The sequence below is a fragment of the Physella acuta genome, unplaced genomic scaffold, assembly GCF_028476545.2.
Source record: "Physella acuta isolate Inbredline_101_S28 unplaced genomic scaffold, ASM2847654v3 ptg000399l, whole genome shotgun sequence".
Taxonomy (NCBI): Eukaryota; Metazoa; Mollusca; class Gastropoda; family Physidae; genus Physella; species Physella acuta.
The window spans coordinates 122,501-134,974 of NW_026731918.1; the positions used below are offsets into that span (position 1 = coordinate 122,501).

Below are 12,474 nucleotides of genomic sequence, written 5' to 3' on the forward strand. Positions count from 1 at the left end.
ACACAATTACAAATACAAGCGAAAACAAAAACCTAACAACAAACCCAACCACAACCACAAACACCAATACAAACACAAAGAAAAAACAAACAAAAAAGCAAACGAAAACAAAAACCTAACCACAAACCCAACCACAACCACAAACACCAATACAAACACAAAGAAAAAAAAACAAAAAAGCAAACGAAAACAAACCAAATCCAAACAGAAAACCAACAACAAACACAAACCCAAAGAAAAAAACACAAATGAAAAAGCAAACGAAAACAAACCAAATCCAAACGCAAAACCAACCACAAACACAAATACAAACACAAACCCAAAGAAAAAACACAAACGAAAAAAGAAAGAACAAAAACGAACCAAAACGCAACCGCAAACCAACCTAAACACAAAGAAAACACTAACACGTACATAAACGCAAAGTGCTCACAGTCTAGGCCGGGGCGGAATCGCCTGTTTCAGCTTAATAAACAACTATAGTACCCCAACTTATTCATAGTCTTTTGCACTCACTTAAACGAACGAATGCGCCAAACCAAACACGGGAGGCCCGGGGCCCCAAATAGCACCCTGTCTGGGCACCAGAGGACGCCCGGATTCGATTCACTTAAAGACTATAGTAACATTTCTTATCCATACTCTATCGCACTGTTTAAAGCGAAATTATGCACCATAGCGCTCACAGGATAGCCCAGAGCGCCAAATTGAACCCTGGTGGGGCGCCGGCGGACGCGCCTGTTTCAATTTAATGAACAATTATAATAATCCAAGCTTAACCGTAAAATACTTACAACATTTGCACTTGATCAATCCCCGCTAATTATGTAATTTTTTTTTCCCAACACCAAAACATAGTAGTAAAAAGTAAATTCTTTTCCACTAATGCAATGTTTTGTAAAGGGAAGTAATTGTGTTTTCCTAATTTATCAAAGGGAAGTAAGTGCTAAAGGACTAAATATAAATAATTTTCAGACATAATTAGAATTTTTGTAAAAGATGATATTTTTAAAAAATTGTGTTTAATGAACATGCCGACAATTATTACTATCAGTTTGAAAAATGAAAATTATTTCCCAACACTTTCAATAGTAATTTTTTAACTCATAAATTTAGACTATGAGCACGATAATAATCTAACACTTAAATCCATCAAAGTATGTCCACGACAAACAAACTTATTACATGTTACATACAGAATTGAGCTTTATATATTAGAAAATATATATAACAAAAGCTGCTGGGTAGTGTGTCAGTCCTTCCTTGTCTTTAATTTTTAAAGCAAGAAGAAAATGTGGTCTTTATTCTCAAGGTAATCTCATAATTCGGTTGTTATCCATCAATCAACTTTCAGCACTCAAGTACATTTAATAATACAATATCTTGTAAACAGTACATACTGCCTTAATTTTTTTGGTTGTTGAAAAGTTTATATCCGCTTGCATACTTGATGAAAGAGCATTAAGAAGATATTGCATACGCCCACATTGTTAACTTGTGTATAACTGCTCAATGCAAATAATATACTCTAGAGTAAATAAAATTAATAAATAAATTATGGCAGGGGAGGTAATTTAAAGGGAAATCATGGTAATACTTAATTTGTTATCTAAGTTTATAATTAATTTCCAATTTGATTTATAGAGATTAAAGGTTTAGTACTATGTTACTATGGTAACTAATAGCTCCATCTTAATGATCAATAAGAATTTGTTTTTAATAATTCTTGCAGATTTAAGAGCAACAGTTACGTATATTTTAGTAAAAGATTATGATATTTGAAATTACCAATGTTGTGGTTTTTGTGACTGAATTGAAATGAAAACTACAAACATAAATAAATTGGCTGGGATAATACAGTTACATCACAGGCTTTGTTCATATAGAATTCACTTTAAATGTAGAATTTACAATTAAGGTCAACGCCAGAATCAAGTATATCAGTGTGAAATAATAACCTATAATAGGTGGGTAAGTTACTTCCCTTAGTCCCATCGGGGAAAAAATGCTTTTTATTTGTTTGTTTTGATGTTGGAAAAAACATAATCATATAATACATGGATTGATAAAGGGCAATGTGGTAGGTAAAACGGGTATTTTAAATACTACCTTGTATTTATTGTATAGACTGAACGTAATTCTTTTCCACTAATGCAATGTTTTGTAAAGGGAAGTAATTGTGTTTTCCTAATTTATCAAAGGGAAGTAAGTGCTAAAGGACTAAATATAAATAATTTTCAGACATAATTAGAATTTTTGTAAAAGATGATATTTTTAAAAAATTGTGTTTAATGAACATGCCGACAATTATTACTATCAGTTTGAAAAATGAAAATTATTTCCCAACACTTTCAATAGTAATTTTTTAACTCATAAATTTAGACTATGAGCACGATAATAATCTAACACTTAAATCCATCAAAGTATGTCCACGACAAACAAACTTATTACATGTTACATACAGAATTGAGCTTTATATATTAGAAAATATATATAACAAAAGCTGCTGGGTAGTGTGTCAGTCCTTCCTTGTCTTTAATTTTTAAAGCAAGAAGAAAATGTGGTCTTTATTCTCAAGGTAATCTCATAATTCGGTTGTTATCCATCAATCAACTTTCAGCACTCAAGTACATTTAATAATACAATATCTTGTAAACAGTACATACTGCCTTAATTTTTTTGGTTGTTGAAAAGTTTATATCCGCTTGCATACTTGATGAAAGAGCATTAAGAAGATATTGCATACGCCCACATTGTTAACTTGTGTATAACTGCTCAATGCAAATAATATACTCTAGAGTAAATAAAATTAATAAATAAATTATGGCAGGGGAGGTAATTTAAAGGGAAATCATGGTAATACTTAATTTGTTATCTAAGTTTATAATTAATTTCCAATTTGATTTATAGAGATTAAAGGTTTAGTACTATGTTACTATGGTAACTAATAGCTCCATCTTAATGATCAATAAGAATTTGTTTTTAATAATTCTTGCAGATTTAAGAGCAACAGTTACGTATATTTTAGTAAAAGATTATGATATTTGAAATTACCAATGTTGTGGTTTTTGTGACTGAATTGAAATGAAAACTACAAACATAAATAAATTGGCTGGGATAATACAGTTACATCACAGGCTTTGTTCATATAGAATTCACTTTAAATGTAGAATTTACAATTAAGGTCAACGCCAGAATCAAGTATATCAGTGTGAAATAATAACCTATAATAGGTGGGTAAGTTACTTCCCTTAGTCCCATCGGGGAAAAAATGCTTTTTATTTGTTTGTTTTGATGTTGGAAAAAACATAATCATATAATACATGGATTGATAAAGGGCAATGTGGTAGGTAAAACGGGTATTTTAAATACTACCTTGTATTTATTGTATAGACTGAACGTAATTCTTTTCCACTAATGCAATGTTTTGTAAAGGGAAGTAATTGTGTTTTCCTAATTTATCAAAGGGAAGTAAGTGCTAAAGGACTAAATATAAATAATTTTCAGACATAATTAGAATTTTTGTAAAAGATGATATTTTTAAAAAATTGTGTTTAATGAACATGCCGACAATTATTACTATCAGTTTGAAAAATGAAAATTATTTCCCAACACTTTCAATAGTAATTTTTTAACTCATAAATTTAGACTATGAGCACGATAATAATCTAACACTTAAATCCATCAAAGTATGTCCACGACAAACAAACTTATTACATGTTACATACAGAATTGAGCTTTATATATTAGAAAATATATATAACAAAAGCTGCTGGGTAGTGTGTCAGTCCTTCCTTGTCTTTAATTTTTAAAGCAAGAAGAAAATGTGGTCTTTATTCTCAAGGTAATCTCATAATTCGGTTGTTATCCATCAATCAACTTTCAGCACTCAAGTACATTTAATAATACAATATCTTGTAAACAGTACATACTGCCTTAATTTTTTTGGTTGTTGAAAAGTTTATATCCGCTTGCATACTTGATGAAAGAGCATTAAGAAGATATTGCATACGCCCACATTGTTAACTTGTGTATAACTGCTCAATGCAAATAATATACTCTAGAGTAAATAAAATTAATAAATAAATTATGGCAGGGGAGGTAATTTAAAGGGAAATCATGGTAATACTTAATTTGTTATCTAAGTTTATAATTAATTTCCAATTTGATTTATAGAGATTAAAGGTTTAGTACTATGTTACTATGGTAACTAATAGCTCCATCTTAATGATCAATAAGAATTTGTTTTTAATAATTCTTGCAGATTTAAGAGCAACAGTTACGTATATTTTAGTAAAAGATTATGATATTTGAAATTACCAATGTTGTGGTTTTTGTGACTGAATTGAAATGAAAACTACAAACATAAATAAATTGGCTGGGATAATACAGTTACATCACAGGCTTTGTTCATATAGAATTCACTTTAAATGTAGAATTTACAATTAAGGTCAACGCCAGAATCAAGTATATCAGTGTGAAATAATAACCTATAATAGGTGGGTAAGTTACTTCCCTTAGTCCCATCGGGGAAAAAATACTTTTTATTTGTTTGTTTTGATGTTGGAAAAAACATAATCATATAATACATGGATTGATAAAGGGCAATGTGGTAGGTAAAACGGGTATTTTAAATACTACCTTGTATTTATTGTATAGACTGAACGTACTGTTTACAAATTATCATGTTCCATCAATAACAGTTTAGAAGCTGTTCCTAAATGTCCTCTATGTTAACTTATATCTTTCTACTTGCAGATAAGATGTGAGTATTATAGTCATTCAAATTTAATCAGGCGCGTCCACCGGGTGCTATTACCCACCCCAGGCCTTCCTGTAAGCGATATGGTGCTTACGTTAGTTTTAAAAGGTACGATAGACTAAGGATAAAAGGGTTACTGTAGAATTTCACTAAATCAAATCCAGGTCGTCCTCCAGAGCCCCAAACAGGGAGCTATTTGGCACCTTCCCATGAGCGCTATGGCGCCTACGTTCAGTTTAGTAAGTTCAATAGAATATGGATAAGATGGGGTATTATATTATAGTCGTTTAATAAGTTTAATCAGACAGTTCCAACGGCGCCCTAGGACTATACTTTAAGCACTATGCGTTTATGTTTGAATTTAAGTTTGTATATATGTTGTGCGTTATTGTTTGTCTTTAAGTTTGCGTGTGTTTGACTTTGTGTTGGCGTTTATGTTTTTGGTTGGTTGTGGTTAGCGTTGGCACAAAAAGATATATTTTCTAAATATTCTTCTTACTAAACACAAAATGCCATGGTCCTTTACAGATAGGTTTTTCACAGAAGTCAGTGCAGGGCCTGGTCGGGATGGCTAGTCTTTTATAAACAGATGCCAAAGGCAATCAAATATAAAGTAGTCTGATAAACTTGATAAAGTAAATAATGTAACAGTATGGGAAAAGGACTAGAAAAATCTCACTGAAGCAACACATTTTAGATATTGATGGAGTCAACAAGGATGACCAAGTAAAAGAAGGAGACCCGAAAAAACAAATAGCGCAATGGGAAAAGAGAAATTCCACAAATCATTTGTTAATACCTGTATTCATATTTGTCATCAAAATATTTATCTGAATAAGATATTTGATCTTGAGGCATTATGTTGAAATACCAGCTTGTCAGGATTAATCACTCAAAATCCTGAAAGTTAAAAGATAGAAGCAAGGTTAATTAATCATTTTCTTAACACAAATTTATACAATAATTGATTTCTCATAATACCAAGTTTTATCTTGCAATGCATTATAAGCAATTTTAGAATGGAATCTTGCAACTACTCATTATTGCTAAAATATAACTTGTTTGTTATTTTTTGTTGCTTTTAACAAAACATTCATTTTTTCATTCATATTATGGTGGGGGAAATATATAATGCTTATATTGTTAGATTGGGACAGAGTGGCTTAGCAGTAGAGAGCTGCACTGCTAACCCATAAGTATCAAGTTCGAATCCGGGTTGAAGTCAGTAGACCGTCCGTGAGTCCACCCAACTCTGATGGGTACCTAACTCATGTTAAGGAAAGTAAAGGCGGCTGGACATAGTGCTGACCCCACTATCTCTTCATATGCCGAGGTCACAGAAACAAGTGAATACTTCACTTGCCTCATAGACCGTCAGGTTTGAAAGTGAAACTTTACTTTATTTTTATACTGTTAGATAGGTTGGTGGGGTTCACTCACTAAGTTGGGATTCTTTTCTCTATTATTACTTTCCTTCTTAAATGTGAACAAACTAGAAGTCTTCACACATATAGCCTACATCTGTGACTAGGACGAGATCATTCTTAATTGCGTGCATTCAATAAAACTCTAAGATCAGCTTGATACACAACATTTAATTATTATACATCCGATGATTGAATACAATAGGATTAACGTCACTACACAATACATTTGTTGCCTACACCTACAGTTCAATGCTCCCTACAACTATTGTCACTACACTGTTTCCTAACTCTACACTGGTCTACGTCCATTTTCTTCCATGGTTCAACCCCCAACTGACTACCCTCAACGGTCTCCTAACCCTCACTGTCCTAACTTCTTTGTCTTCCCCCATCAAGCCTAACCTAATTTGTATATCACCACAGTTCTGGGGTACCTGATTAAAAATGTCAAACCCAGCTAATAAACTTCCCTGGCTTTCCCAGTCCTCCCCCCAACTAAGATCACCCAGGTCAATTAGATACGTGAGTGCTACACCTACCCCATGGATGATGTTGTCCATAATCTATATATTACTACAACTCAAGTTTGTTTACATGTTTGTATTTTTTTTATTTTTTTTTTTGTTTGTCTGTTGGGTTTCAGGAGAGAATCTTCACTATGTGTAGAACTGTAAAATACGTATTTAGGTAGTGAATAATGTTCTTTTTGACCAAACTGTTAATCACAAATTATATTTTAAAAAACTTTAATTTATTGATATATTCGTTGGTAGATACACCACTTTAATTATCAAGTTCAGAACAATGACTTTACTTACTTATAGTGACGTCTAATGATTTATTTACTCTTTATAACAATAATGGCAGCTTCCATCGAAGATTTTGCTGTCCATTCAAAAGTTTAACGCATTATAAAGCTAATTTTCTGTCGGCAATAGCTTTAACCATATGTCTGTTTGATATTTTTATTAGGTTCCAACACTATTATCAATTTTCAAAGTTCTTCTAATTTGAGTATACAATAAATTTCTCTAGATCTACTGATAAGCTGTCGGACGAAGGGAAAGTCAATCCTAGTCCTAGATCTAAAATCTAGGCCAAACCAAAATTAATTAGTTAAAAATAAAATCAAATATAAAAACACAAATTATTGAGTTTCTTTATTAAACTACTTTAGTCCTTACATATTTGATATACATCTTTGCTTTTTAGCTTCAAGGATCTTCAAATTTGAGAATTCAAGGGATTTATCTAATAGGAAGAGCCTAGATAGCTGAGATGGTAGTGTAATAGTTACCATGCGGGTGGCACCGGTTCAAGACACATCATGTCGATGTTAAATTTTTTTTTCAATTTTTTTTTATAGATGTGAATGATAAAGTGGCCTATCTGAACTTGGCGGGACACAGGGCAGGTGAAGTAGAGTTAACCTATTTCTGTGTCCTCAGCACATATTCAATGTTGCGAGACGCCGCACCGCCTACACCGTGTTATAAACACTATATAACCACCGCAATTCGTCTGCTATACAAGGTGTTCAAAACATTCATCAAAAGAATATTAAGTCATAGCCGCGAACACCACCTTACATTTATTAAAGAATAAGGATTTTTTACAGCAATTTCTCAGTTTTCAAAAAATAAAAGCTAAATTTTAAAAATATAAACAACTTTGTTTTTATGCTTATAATTGCAATTATTATCAAACTTTCACACATGAATTGATAAAGAATGTCTATTTGGAAATATTACTTATTATCTAATTTTAATATTTTTCAGGCAAACTGCCTTCGGGCATTTGTCACAAGTGTCCATTTGGGAAATCGGCCTTCAGGCAAACGGCATTCGGGCAAGTGTCTTCCGGGAAAAATGTCCGCCTCCCGTTTTGTCGTGGGTCATAATGATGGGAGATGTTTTATCAAGAGCCAAATCGACTAGAGACTATAAGTGGGGAGCCTAAAAAACGGGAGCCTTATTGACAGGAGCCATTTTGTTGCTAGCCTACATAACGGGAGCCCATTGGTCGGGAACCTAAATGACAGGAGCCTATTTGTAATGAGACTGTATGATAGAATCCATTTGTCACTAGCCCTGTTGACGGGTCAATTTGAAAGGGCTCTTATGTTGGGGCCGTTTTGTAGTTGGCAAATAAGTATTAGTAATGAATTTAATACTTATGTATTACATATTCAGAAAGTGCAAATCAACTTACGATTCAAATGTAATGTAAAGATTTTAGAAATATGTGCGCATGTTGTGTAGGTATGTATGACACACGTACAAATATTTATAATAAAGTATGTAGATTTAAATCTATAATACTTATAATATTTAATAGCATGTTCCAACCTTTTTGGTTTCCATTGTGTCTTTTTACAAGCTTTTATTTAACTCACTTCCTCTGTCTGTCGTAAGTCGACAGTCTGTCGTCAGTCTAGATCGCAACGTAGGAGTGAAAATTCGGACAGTTCTACTTGACCGATACGATTCACAGTTGGCACGTGGGTCAAGACATGAAGACAATGCAATCTGAAACTAAATTTGACTTAATTGGATGCCTAATTAATTTTTTATGAATTAATTAAAATTTGGACCGAATTAGTAGGCATGTCAATCCAACCACACCACACGCGTCATCACTTTCAATAGCTGCGCCATCAGGTTCAATAGCTGCGCCATCACGTTCAATAGACGCGCAATGGTTTTTAGTCATGTAACACTATTGTAAATAAAACATGTAAAGTACTGAAAAAAAAATTTCATAAAAAACGTTTTAATAACAAGCTTTTATGTAATGATGCACTAAAAAGTAGAAAATAAATTATACGCTACTATTTAAATTACTATAAAGAAAGGCGTGGGTCTCTTCTCAAATATTAATAAAGGTATCCAATAGGTACTAAAGTACTAAAGTGACCCACGCTTTTCTTTATAGTAATTTAAATAGTAGTGTATAATTTATTTTCTACTTTTTAGTGCATCATTACATAAAAGCTTGTTATTAAAACGTTTTTTTTATGAAATTTTTTAAATACTAAATTTAAATTAGCGTGAAATAGCTTAAAGTCGTAGTGAGATTACCCAACTAAAAACGTAACAAAAGTGGAGAGTGCTGTGCAAAATATTTTATAGTATTTTTACTGATGGTTTATGTTTAGGCCTAGGCTACAAAAAAAAACACAAAAAAACATTCACATTAGGCCTAATATTATAGTAATAAACACTCAATATTTAGATCTATTCTTTAGATCTGTAGTTAAATCAAATAAAAATATATTTCTTAGAAAAAATTTGTGACTTTTTTTTTAACCAAGTGACTACTCTCCCCAACGTCTCCACTTAGTCGGCAAAAGATAGCTCTGCGCATGTGCAGTGACCTATGACTAAGGTTAGAATTAGGGATAGGATTAGGGCTAGGGATAGGATTGGTGTTAGGGTTCTGCGGTTGTAAACACACGTATCTGCAGTACAGTACCAACAAAAACATTGCAGCGATGGAAAGTCGTAGTTTCTCTCCACTGCGCATGCACATCTTATTCCGACTAGCATCGGCCTTTTTTTAAAGCCTGCCTCCTAAAACTTTTAGGCTATTCACAGTCGACTGTGAATAGCCGTATTGGCGGGGCTATTCACAGTCTTGACAGTTTTTGATAGATTTAATGTTAAAAATACCCAACTAGACATGAAGATGTGTGGTCTAGTGGTCATGGGGAGTGACTGTCGTGCTAGTAGGTGTGGGTTCAAATCCATCCAATGCCTTATTGCTATGACTCTTAATGTACGCCTCTTAATCTTATAGTCAAAATATTATTCGGTTACTTTTTTGTTAATTTTTTTTTCCATTTGTGACGTAATTATTGGCATATCAGCAAAAAAAACCCCAACCCGTAGATTTTAGCTAAGAGAAAAAACACAAACGTGTGTGATGGAAACTGTGAATTATAGCTGATGGAAAAGGACATCCTATTTCACCTGTATTTATTCTATGTGATAATGTGAATTTTAAATGGTAATTGATAGTTGAATAGCATTGTGAACAACCAACTAAACTGATGCTTAATTAGTTAAGTATTATTTATTTAAAAATTAGTAGATTTATTATTCTAGTCTATAGTATAGTATATATTTAGAGTGCATAATTGATCATCTATGACTTACGTAGACTGTAGCAGATGTCTGATAATGATATGAGCCTAAATGCTAAACTAAACTTTAACCAACTTTTTTTTAAAAATCCTAACAAAATAAAAATAGCAATGCTCTCTTACTCTCTTAGGTAAAACCTTAGTTTAGCGTCAGAAATTATCGGGTAATGTTTGTTGAGTTTCGGTAACTAGAGTTACGGTAAACCATGGTTTATTTGACCACTGAAATTGAAATATAAATAAATTGAAAGTCGATTGTAGTAAATTTATGTTTTAATTTTTTAAGTTTAATCGACAAAAGAAAACAAGAATAAATATAATAGTAGATTTAAATTAGTAGATCTAAAAATAAAAAAAAACAACATATAGGCCTAGGCTATTAATATAAATAATGAAGTCAAATGTAATAATTTAATGTTTTTGGCTTGCAGCGGATTTGCGACCATTAATTAATTAGATCTAGCTAGATATCTAGCTGCTAGGCCAAGTAAAAAAATCTAGATTACGAAAATAGTAAAAATGATTACAAAAATAAATCTATCAAAATTTTAAACATGCTGTATAAAAATAAAAGATGACGCCAAATAAAGTATGGTTTACAGTACTTCCGGTGAATTCCAGAAGTGTGTGACAGACTTTGGCATTGTTTTACTGTTTTTTACTGCTATACGTCACTATACGATTTCGGAATAATAACCGACGCTAAACTAAGGTTTTACCCTCTCCTCTCTTAATCTATAACTCACTCCCCAGTCACAATAGGCCTAAATGCTTTTATTATTTTAAGATATTATTCACAGTCGTATTTAATACTATTTAACATGAAATGACAGCCGACTGTGAATAGCCGTAATTAAGTATTGGGGCTATTCAGTCGGCTGGGAATAGCCCCAGCCAATACTGGCTATTCCCAACTGGGAATCGGAATAGCCTTGGCCTTTATTAATAAAATATTGTTCATCTATCATCTAGATCTAGACTTCTAGAATCTAGATCTATCTGCTCTAGCTCTAGTAATAAAAAAAGTATCTATTCACTATTCAGTCTATTCTATATTAACTAGCTAGTTGAGTAGTAACTAAGTAACTAGTACTAGATCTAGATTCTAGCTAGATCTAGATCTAGTAGTAGTAGCTAAGCCGGTAATCTATCGTTTTGGGTACGTAAAATCGCCCGCGGCTATTTATGTACGAAAACGTTACCTCATTGTCAAGGCTTTAATAGAAGTATATTGTCATACTTTTGTGTCAAATATTATAGATAAATGAATAATAAACCTAAATCAATGGCTAAATATATCGATATAGGCTAGAAATTAACTTTAAACAGCAGTGTCTGAGAGCAAGATTTGCTATATAAACAGCAGCCATTTGTAAAATAGAGTGGCTTCCCCCTGAATCTGGCGCTAAAAGCTTATAAAAATCAAACTTAGACAAGATGGCTGCTAGATCTATATAGTAAATGAGCATGGTTGCATCTGTTGGAAACATCGCTAGTCTTCATGTATTACGAAAAAGTTTTAATTCAATTGTTTAAAAACAGGTACATAAATGAATCAAGGAAACATTTTTGAATTTTTTAAAACATAAATCCTCCTCAAAATGTGAAATAATTATTAAAATTTAAGGAGTCACCTGTTTTTCACATTACAAATCGCGGGTGATTTTACGTACCCAAAACGATAGATTACCGCTAAGCCTGCCCTAAGGACGAAGGTGACGGTCTAGTCTACCTACCGTAGTTTAAAGACTTTAGATTTTACGTTCTAGCACTAGATCTGCCTTGATCTAGAATCTAGTTAGATCTAGATCTCGAATCTAGTAGTAGCTCTAGATCTAGATCTACTACAATATTATTGAATAAGGCGCGCAGTTCGGAGAAACAGATTTCTTGTTTTGCTATGATCCTTCTTTCAGTTTTGCTTATCTAACTGACAAGAACACTCTAATCGAAAATAAATAATCGAAAATATTCATATTATCGACAATATTCCACCAGCTTTTACTTTCTCATATTGAAACATTGATATTTATATAGCTATGCCTAGAGGAAGTATTAGAACATGAAATTTTGTCAGTTTTCATCGTTTACACCTCAGTACTTCATCATATAGGCCCCTACGGAGTATTTATTTTATATAA

The 12,474-nt window shown here is 32.4% G+C and overlaps 1 protein-coding gene across 4 annotated transcripts in view; it reads right to left on the bottom strand.

Annotated features, from left to right (window-relative positions):
* Positions 1 to 12,345, bottom strand: part of LOC131942314 (cyclin-dependent kinases regulatory subunit 1) — a 27,122-nt gene extending 14,777 nt beyond the window's left edge. The window contains exons 1-2 of one of the 4 annotated variants that reach the window (XM_059302122.1): positions 12,070 to 12,345; positions 5,562 to 5,662 (exon numbers count right to left, since the gene is read on the bottom strand). In XM_059302122.1, coding sequence (XP_059158105.1) covers positions 5,562 to 5,620 — 59 coding nt within the window. In that variant the 5' untranslated portion in view covers positions 5,621 to 5,662; positions 12,070 to 12,345. Of the gene's footprint in view, positions 1 to 5,561; positions 5,663 to 7,007; positions 7,884 to 8,537; positions 8,856 to 10,346; positions 10,366 to 12,069 lie in introns of those variants that run through there. The other 3 variants (XM_059302125.1, XM_059302123.1, XM_059302124.1) reach the window with 3 other exon arrangements.
* Positions 12,346 to 12,474: the final 129 nt, after the last annotated feature.